The sequence below is a fragment of the Elaeis guineensis genome, chromosome 4 (genome assembly GCF_000442705.2).
Source record: "Elaeis guineensis isolate ETL-2024a chromosome 4, EG11, whole genome shotgun sequence".
NCBI lineage: Eukaryota > Viridiplantae > Streptophyta > Magnoliopsida > Arecales > Arecaceae > Elaeis > Elaeis guineensis.
In genome coordinates this window covers 136813069-136825568 of record NC_025996.2, presented here as the reverse complement: position 1 = coordinate 136825568, position 12500 = coordinate 136813069, and the positions used below count along the sequence as shown (strand labels likewise).

The window sequence follows — 12500 nt, the reverse complement described above, 5'->3', positions numbered from 1 at the left end:
GAATAATATAATATTATATATTATTATATATTAAAATATTATTATCATATAATATAATATTATATTATAATTTATAATGTAATATAATATATTGATCATAATCTAATCTAATAATATATTATAATATATTATATTATTATAGTATAATAATACTATATTATGATTAAAATATTATTATATTATATTATATAATTATTATTATATAATAATATTATAATAGATTATATTATATATTTATAACATAAATATTATTATATTTTAATATATTATTTTTTTATATAATATTATTATCATATAATGTAATATAATATTATAATATAGTATTATACTATAATATAATATTATTATAATTATTATGTAATATAATATAATTGATTATAATTTGATGTAATAATAAATTATAATATAATAGATTATATTATATTATTATAATATAGTAATATTATATTATTATTAAATATTGTTATATCAAATTATATTTTTATCATATAATAATACTATAATAGATTATATTTTATGTTTATAATATATCATAATATTAATTATTATTATATTATATTATATTTATAGTATAATAATATGATACGATATGATATAAGATGTAATTATGAGACTTATTGGTGAGTATTTTTATTATTAAAAAAATTTATTTAAATCAAAATAGCTTTCTGATATTAATCAGAAAGTACTTTTGAGGAAAACTTCAAAATGAAGTTTTTTTTTAAGTCGATATTTTTAGCTTTCTGACAAAGTCAAAATAATTTTTTAATTTTTTTATCAAATATCACTATACCACCCAAAAATACTTTTGGAGGGTCAGAAAGTACTTTCTGACACTTCAAAAATTTAGCCAAATAGGATCTTAGAATATGCAATTTTTTCTTACTCCTCTTCCTTGTGCCAATATCTAAATCTTGCCTCCATCTCCTAGAGCTATATCTCGAGAAACATAATCCTGTTTTATGATGTTCTTGTTTTAGCCAATTGAAAGAGCCAAGGAAATGTGATAGTTGATGATCCTCCAACCATCACTCTAAAAATCTTCCTTCCATTGCCCACCTCATCTTGATTTTGGATTGTGAAGTGCATAGAACCCTCCTTCAAGTAATAAAGAGAGAAAAAACCTAATCAACAAGGCCATAATTGAGAAGAGTTCCAAGAAGAAATGCTTGACAGACAGATTATCTTGTATAAATTATCAAATTTCTATTGGAAAGAAAATACTCTATCAAGATAATTTTACCACCATACCCTCACACACTAGATGTGGTTAGGGGTGAAAGTGTTGTGGATAATATACATCTGAATCTATTTTCGTATTCGAATTAATCTGGATATGGATAAAAATTTGAGGATCTGATTAATATCCACATCCATATCTATATCCATAAAAAAAAATAGAGATGGATATAGATAGACAGCTATCCCATCCATATTTAAATATCAGACTCTACCTGTAATCTTATATAATTTTATATAGCACTTATTAATTTTATTAAAAAAATAAAATAATATAAACATGCTATTAACTTGATTCATCATCTATCTAGTACTATCTTTGATTTTATAATCATAAAGTTTAATTATTCAATTTATATCATTAATTATATCCATACTTTTGGTATCCGAATTGTATTTGCATCCATTCAAAACAAATATGGATATAAATTTTTACATCTTAATAATATCCATATCTGTATTTATACTCGTCAGATAAAACAAATATAGATATGGATATGCTGGTATCTGATCTGTATTTGATCCAGTTTTAGTCCTAGATATGGTGTTGTCATCTGAAGCTATTAGCATAGCATGCCTTAACTCTATGATTACATTTTTCTCTCAAAACATTCTTCAAAAATTGTTTTGCACTGAAAGGTACATTTATGTCATTGTTAATGAAATATTTCAAGCATGTTATTAGACCTTACAAGAATAGAATTTAATTGGTCCTACAGAAATATGATGAAACATTTGCTGGAAATCTACTTTTTGATGATCAAGGTGATGCCATGGAGAAGTATATATAATTTTCTTTTCTTTTTTTTTTGAACAAACAAACTTACAACTGGAGTGACATAATTTCTGATAGTTTTTAAAGTTTCAAAAATTAGCAATAAAACCATCTCCCAAGCCCTTGCTGGAAAGAACTTCCATCAGTTGAGATTTTTTAAAACTAAACTTCATGTTGTTTATATGCAGGTGTGGGGCTAAGCCTCTTGTTTGTTATCACCGGAAGTTTGTGGTTGTACTGGCTTTCTAATAGAAGAAAATTAATCAAGATGAAAGCCAAGTTCTTTCAACAAAATGGAGGTTTGTTTCTGCAGCAACAAATCTTAAGTCAAGGTTCTGATGCAACATTGAAGATCTTCAGTATAGAAGAACTAGAAAAGGCAACCAACAACTTCAACAAAAGGCACATCCTCGGTCACGGTGGATATGGTACTGTATACAAGGGTATTTTGCCAAGCCAAAAAGTTGTTGCCATCAAGAAGTCCAAATTAGTTGATGATAGCCAGATCGAGCAATTCATCAATGAGATCGTCATTCTCTCTCAAATCAACCATAGGAATATTGTCAGACTTTTGGGCTGTTGTTTAGAGACTCAAGTTCCATTGCTTGTGTACGAGTTCATATCCAACGGAACCCTCTTCCACCATATCCATGGTAAGACCAATGATTTCTCAATGCCATGGGAGGATCGTTTAAGGATAGCTACAGAAACTGCTGGAGTGCTGGCATATTTGCACTCAACTGCTTTCGTACCAATCATTCACAGAGATATCAAGACCACAAATATACTGTTAGATGAGAATTATACAGCTAAAGTATCAGACTTTGGAGCTTCGAGGTCAGTCCCCCTTGATCAAACTCATATAACCACTCTAGTGCAAGGGACATTAGGATACCTAGATCCAGAGTACTTTCACACGAGCCAACTAACAGAGAAGAGCGATGTATATAGCTTTGGAGTAGTTCTTGCAGAGCTATTAACTACAGAGATTCCAATATCTTTGGCTAGGTCAGAACATCAGAGGAATCTAGCTATATATTTCACATTGATGTTTGACAAGCAGCACCTCCTTCAGCTGATAGAGCCTCAGATTGTAAAGGAAGCTGGAATGGAGCATCTCTTTGTGGTTGCACGACTTGCTAGGAGGTGCTTAAATTTGAAAGGAGAAGAAAGGCCAACCATGAAAGAAGTTGCCATGGAGTTAGAAGGGCTGAGGAGGTTCCATAAGCAGCAGCCAGCTCTCCAAAATCTCGAGGAAACAGAGCACTTGCTAGCTGGTATTGGACCTTCAAATGGATGCACTGAGGAGGTAAGTAGACAATATAGTTTAGAAACTGATATGTTAGCTTCCATGGATCTCCCAAGGTGATGAATTTACGAGAAACTGCTCCTTCTGTAGAGAGCTGCTGAGATATTTTCTATGCTACTGATACTCCCTACTTTCCTAAGCATATACTTATCATATTATTGGAGCTTTGAATGTTGCCGCTATCTCTAATTTTGATATTGTACTATTGAAGATCTATGTCACAAAAGCTAGTAATCTTCCTACATGCTTATTGATCTAATTATATGATATTATACTAAGTATTTGAATTTATCCATGGCATACCGTATGGTGACATGCACTAAATACCAGGGTTCTCAGTTGAATTTGTCCTGCTTGTATGGGTTGTAGGTGCTAAATACTATTGGTTGTTTCTGAAGTTCTTAGTGCTTGTTGAAGTCTAATTATATGTTTGCTTTTACTTCTGGAAGATAGGTTTGGTTAAATTGATTAAAGGGTCAAATATAAACCATTAGAAAGCATGAATGGCATGGAACAAATAAAATATACCAAAGCAATATTCTTAAATAATTTAGAATTTTACATATATACCCTATCTGTTTATCCTACAAAATTCACTATTTGCATATATATATATATATATATATATATATCCTCAAATCTTTCTATTTTGCAAGGCTACCCCTCCTATAAAATGTTTGACTGATGGTATCAATAGATGGTTGCTTTAAGTATAAAACAAATTTATTATTATTTTTCATTTGTACCCTTAAAATGTTATAAAAAATTGTTGTTTACTATATAAATTAAGTGTTAAATTTTAAGAGTACTGATGCAAAAGGTTGATAATGTCTTTTAGATATAAAATGATAATTCTTAATACTGTTAGTTAAAAATCTAATAGGAGATGTACCATTGCAGAAACAAGATGATCTGGGAGCTGTATATGCAAATATTGACTTTTGAAGGATAAATATATAATAAGTCATATTTATAGAGTTATGTATGTAAAAAGTCTAATTACAAATTTTATACAAATATGTATTATGGATCATCTGTTGGGGATGTCTAGCCAGGACGACATCACTACAGAATCTTTTCGATACCACTCACGTTATAGTAGAAAGAAAAAAAAGAATAATATAGACACAATCAGATACGTGGAACAGTCCAAGTGCTGTCTCTATAGGATATACAAACTTCGCTAGGAAAGATAACATAAGTACAAGAGAACACCCACTCTCAACTCTACATATACAACTCTCTTAACTAGAAGCTACCCTCACAAATACTCTCTCAAAATCTCTCAAGGAGACCCTCTCACAAGCTTGCCAGTATCAGGATCTTCGACGCTCCTGGATGCTTTCTGTAGAGCGAACTGCTACATCGTGCCTTTTCGCAGCTACTCTACCTGACGCTCTGCTCTGCTCTCGATCCTCTGTCGACACTCTTTAGGGTCTGCTCTACCCACTGTGCACACTCAGAGCTTTGTCGGGCTCCTCCCGATGGCTGCACGAGCCTCCCATGCACTGATGCCTCCAGTCATAGCTCTCTTCCGCTCTCTCTGCTGCTTGAGACTCTTCTTGGCTACACACTCCAGTTCTGTTTCGCCACAGGATCCTTTAAAGGCCTAAAATCCTGTTCAGATCGAAGTACTCCTGATCGGACTCCAGATGCGTCTGGATCATCCGATCAACACCGCAAGCCATTCTGGCTGCTTGATCATGCCCTGATTAAGCATCCCATCCTTTAGATCAACTCCAGATCATGCCCACCACCGTTCGATTGCCACTGACTGAGCTCTCAGCCATCTAATCGCGCTCCGATCCATAGAACCCCATGCGGACAGCGAGAAATCTCCTTTGCCGCCATGGATCATGATCCCAAATTGCGTGGATCGTGATTTTGCACTGTGGAGCGGTGCGCATGTGCATCGCTCGTCCCTGTGCTGGGCCGCACGCTCGTGGCCTGCCCGCATGCCCCTGTGTGCTAGGCCGCACGCCTATTGGGCCGCACTGGCTGTTGGGCTGCCCCCTACAGCCCCCAGACTGCCTCTTGGCCTGTGCGCTATGGGCCCTGCTGCCCCACACATTGTAGGCCCCATTGCTCTATGTTTTTGGGCTCATCGCAATGTGCTTTTCAAGTTGGAGTTCTCCGCATCTAGATTTTTACTCCTGTAGATCGAATTCGAGGTATTTTCTCTAACAATCTCCACCTCGAATTGATATTCAGCCTCCACCTGACTTTGAGAGCTTCTGGATCTCACCCCATGCTTTAAGACAATCGTCTGCTACTCATGGATGGACAAATATGAAAGTCGAACCAGGCCGCTCGATCTCATCTTCATCACGTGCTGTGCACCTCCTAACCTAAGATCTGCTTGGGGTAGCCTCCTGGTGACGTCACAGATCCTCCTCCCGATTCTCTTATCCCATATTTGATCCATCCCCACCTAGAGCTCCACCTTATATTGGGCTCCTGCTGGCATCTTCCATGTAGACAGTTCCTTCTTGCATAAGAGAGCATCGATCAATCTTTTGGGTCGATCTCTACTTTGATTGCGCCTGTCTTCTCCATCTTCAATTTTGCTCACCACCGCCACAACCTCGCACTGATACCGTCTCACTCTAATATCAATTGTTGGAGATACTGGCTAAGACACCACCATCATAGAATCTTTTCGATACCACTCACGTCGCAGCAGGAAAAAAGAAGAAAACAATACAGACACAATCAGATACGTGGAATAGCCCAAGTACTACCTCCACGGGGCATGCAAGTTTCACTAAAAAAGAGAACACAAGTACAAGAAGAGAAAATCCACTCTCAACTCTCTATACATAACTCTCTCAACTAGAAGCTACCCTCACAAATGCTCTCTCAAAATCCTCCAAGAAGATCCTCTCATAGACCTGCCAGTATCAGGATCCTCGACGCTTCTGGATACTTTCTATAAAGTGAACCGCTACATTATGTCTTTCCGTAGCTGCTCTGCCTGATACTCTGTTCTGCCCCCGATCCTCTGTCGGTGCTTTGCAGGATCTTCTCTGCCTACAACGTACACTCGGAACTCTGCCGGACTCCTCCTGACAGCTGCACGAGCCTCCCTGCACTTATGCCTCCACTCACGGCTCTCTGCCACTCCCCCTGCTGCCTGAGACCGTTCTCAGCTGCACACTCCAGTTCTTTTTCACCATAGGGCCCTTTAAAGGCTTAAAACCCTCTTCAAATCAGAGAAGTACTCCTGATCAGACTCCAGATACGTTTGAATCATTCGATCAGCACCGCAAGCCATTCTGGCCGCTTGATCGCACCCTGATCAAGCATCCCATCCTTCGGATCAGCTCCAGATCGTGCCCGCCACCGTTGCCACCGGTTGAGCTCTCAACCATTCGATCGTGCTCCGATCCACAAAATCCCATGTGGACCACGAGAAATCTCCTTTGCCGCTGTTGAACGTGATCCCAAATCACGTGGACCACGATTTTGCACCACAGTGGACCACCATTGGTGTGCGCGCATGGGCCTGGGCCATGCACCGTGCATGCCTGCACTGGGCCACGCACTCATGGCCTGCCTGCGTGCCCTTGCGTGCTGGGCCGCACATCTGCTGGGCCGCGCTAGCTGCTAGGCCGCACCCTGCAGCCCCCAGACTGCCTCTTGGCCTGCGTGCTACGGGACTCGCTGCCCCACGTGGCTTCGTTGCTCTATGTTTTCGGGCTCATCGTGACATGCTCTTCGAGCTGGGCTTCTCCGTATCTGGATTTTTACTCCTGTGGATCAAATTCGAGGCATTTTTTCTAATACCACTACCTCGACCTCGGCCGATTAGGTCCTCGGTCATGGCCGATGTCTCAGCAGAGAATCAGTCCATTGTGGCTGTGCTGGGAGACCCGGGGGGAGAGAAATACTCATTTGTTTCTGAATAAGAAAGGCTTTATTTACTCACTGTTACAGAAGATTCTGCACTCTTTTTGCAGATGGGGCCACCTTTGCTCAATGAAGAATGAAACCGATCATTCGAACCTTTGGAGAAGGCTTAAATCATTGGTGCAATCCAGCAGCAGTTAATTGTATTATGTCTTTCTTCCTTTGCACTCTGTAACCTCTTTATACATTTCTGTAATTCTCTCTTTGTTTCAATAAAACAGGGGGTAGCATCCTGCTACCTCATATTTCCATCGTTATTTTTAGATCCATGGAAGGAGAGAAGAGGAGAAAGAAAAAGGTCAACAGAAAGGATTGCTTCTCTCTAGACATCTCTCTGAAATACTCCTTCGGCTACTGGCCAGATCCATAATAAGGTTCAGGTGTGCCTCCAAGGCCATCACCTCATGTCCATCCCTCATTCAATCTCACCCACTCCACTCTCCGTCTCCGTCGCTCATCATTCAGGCAATATGTGGGAGGCAGTCAGTCAAAGATACCAACCTTTATTCCAGCAATGGCGATGACAAAAGCGAATTTGCTCAAGAGATGGAATTGGTTGCCTCTTGTAATGATTTGCTATGTTTTGAGGAGGTGGAAGGTGCTAGGTACCATATCTTCAATCAGCATGCAAAGAAGTGGATCACTGTATCATGGGATATGGTTTTGCATCTTTTATGCCTTCTAATCTACCCCTCAACCGGAGAGTATGGACTCTTGTCAACTTGTCTACAATTTAAGGTTCATACGTTGAGAACAAATTCATGGAGATGGATCAATGACTCTAATTACTCTACTCCATGTTGGAAGCTTCCTATCTCCATGCAAGGGACCTTACATTGGATAGGTCACATGTATTGATGATGAACTTTGGCTAGGATAGGATCGAAATAGGTTGCACAGGGAAGGATCGATTCTCTATAAATTCAAGCTCAACACATTCGAGAATGTTAACATAGACAGCTTGGCTGGCAGGAGAATTATTCCCTGCATGCATACTAGTTTGAAAGCTTTGTGTAGCTTTCAACATGGAAGTCAGTGAAGGATAACAATGGGACTGCAGTTTTTTTTTTTTTTTATAGTTCCCATTGATCCCTGAATTTGCATTTTCTTTCTTTCAGAGGTGTTGCGGCCAATCGCCCCGTCGTCCGATCGCCGGGGAACGTGCACCTGCAAAACGAGAAGTCCACACTGACCGGAGGCGGCTCCGGCGGGGACCCTCTGACGGTCAAGTCAGAGAGGTGACTGGGCAACAGTGAAATGAAGACAAAGAGCTCCATCGAGGGAGAGAGGGAGAGAGGTGCGAGCCTGTGGTCTCGAAGTCGAGAAGTGAAGAGAGAGAGAGAGATCTCTTGCACTGTTGCCTTCCCCGATTTATATAGTGGAGCACGGTATGGCGCCGTCATTAATGGCGCGGACAAGTGAGGAATTGTCAACTCACTGTAGACTGTAAGAGTCGCCGTGAAAGTGTCATGTCGCCGTGGGACTGTCAAATCACTAGGGTTGACAATGCCCTCGGCAGGACAATGCCCCTAGGTGGCCGTGCCGCATGCGGCTGTCAGAACTGACAAGCCCTGGCGGCTGTACGACGATCGGAGGAGCCGACCGACCCTAGGTCGGTGGCCAGCTGAGTGGCGTTGGGCCCCTCCGTTGGTCGGCGAGCCTTGCGTGAGTCGGTAATCAGACTTCTAGGTTCAGTCGATCGGGAAAAGCATGCCAGACCGACACATCCTCAGTCGGTTGTAGGCCGTTAATTGGCCGGTGATGGCGCCCGTCGGTCGGTCGCTCCGGCTGTCGGTCGGTCGCTCCGGCTGTCGGTCGGTCGGTCGGTCCCTCCGACCATCAGTCGGTCGGTCGGTCCCTCCGTCCGTCCGTCGGTCGGTCGGTCCCTCCGTCCGTCGGTCGGTCGGTTGGTGGGTATTCCCCAACAGTTGCCCCCCTCCACTCCTGAGTCAGATGGTGAGCTGGCCGATGCTTTTATTTGGGCAGCAACCCTGGGCGAACAGGAGTGGATTCGTCGTATGCCAAATTTCGACCGTACCGCGGGTTGATCCGATGTCAGGCGTCTCCTGAATGCCGAGCGATTTGCTGGCGTCAGACGTCTAGTCGGTGTCAGATGTCACGTTTTATCGTCGTCAGACGTCACGTCGGCGTCAGGAGGTCGGGTGCCGGATGATTCGGTGTCAGACGACCGGATATCCGGTGCCTTCTGGGGAACGCAGACCGTCGCAGTGCACTGTCAGGCATCCCATCGGGAACGCGAATCGACGCAGGTGCCTTAATGCGGAACCGCGGCCCCGCTTGCCACATGTCGAAGGTGGTTGGGCCGGCGCCCCCTGCATTTAATGAGGGCGGTGCGGCCATCCTGGGATGGGCGCGCCGAATCATCAGGCCACTCGAAAGCCGCCACGTGTCGCACATCCGTGAGGCTTCGGTCGGCGTGGAGACATCTCGACCGTCGGACGGCCCTATATATATAGGACCATCCGGACCCAGGACTCCATTGTTGACATTTTGCTGCAGAAACTCTGTCTGGGCGATTTCTCAGTCATCGCGGGCAGAGCCTTTCCTCCTGCTTCTGGAAGGGTTCAGTGCCGGTTCGTGGTCTTCCCCTCCTCTTCTTCTTCTTCCTCTTCGCTTCTTCCTCTTCTTGTTCGGTTCTGGTGTAATGGCCGGAAATTCAACTCGGGGAGCTCGGTCGGGAAATCCGACCGACGACTCCCGGTCGACTCCGGAAGTTGAGGTTTCCTCGCTTTCGGGGCCGAACGTTGATCGGCTTCGGGAGCAGTATCAAATCCCGGAGCAGTATCAACTCTCCGCCCCAGGGGCCGACGGTCGGGTTAACAACCCTCCGCCCGACCAACTGGCGTTGTACGTCGAAGATCTTCGCGCGGGTCTTCGGCTCCCGATTTCGAAGTTCGTCCAGAATCTGCTGAATTATTACGGACTCTGTCCGGCGCAACTGGCGCCGAACTCCGTCCGTCTGATAATCAGCTTTGCGCTGTTGTGTCAGCTTTTGCCGACCAACCCTCGCATTTCGCTCTTCCGGGCTTTCTTTGTGCTCCGACCCCACCCTAAGGCCCGAGGGTGGTGGCTCTTCAACCCTCGGAAGGGTCTTTCTTTCATCACTGGTCTTCCATCGTCCATTCATGGGTGGAAGAACCAGTTCTTCTTTGTATCATCTCCATCTCCTTGGGGCTTCCCTTCCCACTGGGGCGTGCCTCGAACCGAAGCCAATGACAACAGCCGGGTAGAGGCGGACGACCGGGAGGACTTCCACCGACTCAAAGATATGTCGGTCCCGAAGCAGAGGGAGCTTGTTACCGAACAAGCTCTCTATGACGCCGGCTTGAGCTTGGTCCCCCGACTAGGTATCGCCCGATCCCCCGGTCTTCTTTTCATTCGGCCCTCTGGTGGCTCTTTGATTAACACTTCTGTCGGTATCGCAGGGACACCTCCAAGAATGCGGCCGACCGACGTCGATATCTGGCAGTTTGCATCAAGGAAGAGGCCGGCATCGGGGGCAGGACCTTCGCATCCTCCGAAGAAGCCTACTCCAGCGGCGCCGACCGTCGAAGCATCGACGACCGACCAATCAGAGCCAGTCATAGCGCTCGTGGCTCCGGCAGCGCGTGCGGAGGAGAGGCCGGCGGAAGAAGCGGTCGAAGGGACATCGGCGGCTTCGCCGGCAGCGGTGGAGCCGGATGACGTTCGGGAAATCGAACATCATCCGACGGCGTCTGTGGCCGCAACAGGGGGTGCCGGTTCAACCTCGAGCGTCCCCTCGCTGCCGGTTCCGTCGGTCGGGGCGGTCGATCGAGGGAAGGCCCCGATGGACCCCGCAGACGAAACAAGGTCGGGGAGTCGTACTGTGCCGCCTAGCGCACAGTTTCCCGAAGGGGCGTCGGCGTTGGCCGACCACAACTTGGCGAGGAGGCTGTGCCAGGGAATCCTCCTCCCGACCGACGTGGAGTCGTTGAGGTCTCGGCAAGTGACCGAGATGCTGTCTAAGTTCTACCCGACCATGGTCGAGGTAAGCCTTGCTTCGCTTTCTTTTTTCTTAGAATTTTTCTCACTATGCGTTCCTGACGAAACACTTGCGTCGGCAGCTGGTCTACACCATGTCGGAGCTTGAAGCCGGTTATCGGAGGTTCGGGACCGCCCGGGCGGCTTGGAAGGAAAGGTCGGCGGCGGCCGAAGCCGACCGGATGATGCTGGTCGACCACCTAAAGCAGTCGGCCGACCGGGAGGCTAAGTTGGTAGATGAAGTCTCCCGGCTCGGGTCCGAGCTAAGGTCGGCCAAGAAGGAAGCCAAACGCAAGGGCCGGACCGTGCATCGTCTGCGGTGGGAGCGTGATGGCGTCGCCGCCGAACTTGAAGGCGAGCGCGAGCAGCTTCGGGTCAGCTTGGAGAAGCTTGCCAAAGCTGAGGAGGACCTGTCGATCGCCCAGGCCGACGCCGACATAGCGAAGGCAGAGGCAGAGTCGGCGAAGGACTCGCTCGGCCGGGTGGAAGAAGAGGCAAGGTCGGTGAAGGAGTCGGCCAGTCGGGCGGTGGAGGACTTCCGTGCCTCCGACCAGTATCGGGAGGAGATGCTCGAGTCGGGCTTCGCCTCGTACCGGGTGGGGTACGAGGATGGTCGGGATACGGTCCAGGCCTTGTACCCGGAGCTGGACCTCAGTAGCATCGTCCCACCGGGGGCCGAGGAGCAAGCCACCGAGGAGATGGCCGACCAGCCATCGGGAGGCGTCGTCATGGCGGAGGAAGCCGTCCCGGAGCAAGTGGCGCCGACTGCCAGCCCCCGCCGACCGAAGGTCCTGCTTCGACCGTCGACCCAACGCCGATCGTGGTCGACACACCGGTCATCCCCGATCTTCCGTCGGTCGAGGAGATCGACTCAGAAGGATGATCGGGCCTTGCCGACTTTAGTTGCTTTTGTCTTTTTCTTTTTTTGAATACTTGTAATCGGGCTTCGACCCGACTTTGTAAACTTCCTTTTAACTTTGAATGAAAACTTCTTTCACTTTATCCTCCGCTTGGTCTTCTTCTTATGTATTGTTGAATGTCTTCGTAAGTCGCTAACTCATGTAAGTCTCTAACCCATATAGGTCGGTTAGGACGTTCGGCAACTCGTGCCGCCACGAAGGTAGAGTAGGTCCGACTTTGGATCGGCCTCTGATAGTCAAGGTCGTCAGTTGGGCGCGTCTGTTGAGTCGGGAGCCGACCGATCGTGATAAAGGTTCAGTAGTCGGGTCCCCTCTGACGCGTTTA

The 12500-nt window shown here is 45.4% G+C and overlaps 1 protein-coding gene across 1 annotated transcript in view; it reads left to right on the top strand.

The window, feature by feature from the left end:
* Positions 1-3567, top strand: part of LOC105042599 (wall-associated receptor kinase 17-like) — a 104138-nt gene extending 100571 nt beyond the window's left edge. Inside the window, exon 3 of the mRNA XM_073256864.1 lies at positions 2203-3567. Within this exon, the coding sequence (XP_073112965.1) occupies positions 2203-3383 (1181 nt within the window). The 3' untranslated portion in view covers positions 3384-3567. The remainder of the gene's footprint in view (positions 1-2202) is intronic.
* The last annotated feature ends 8933 nt before the right edge of the window (positions 3568-12500 follow it).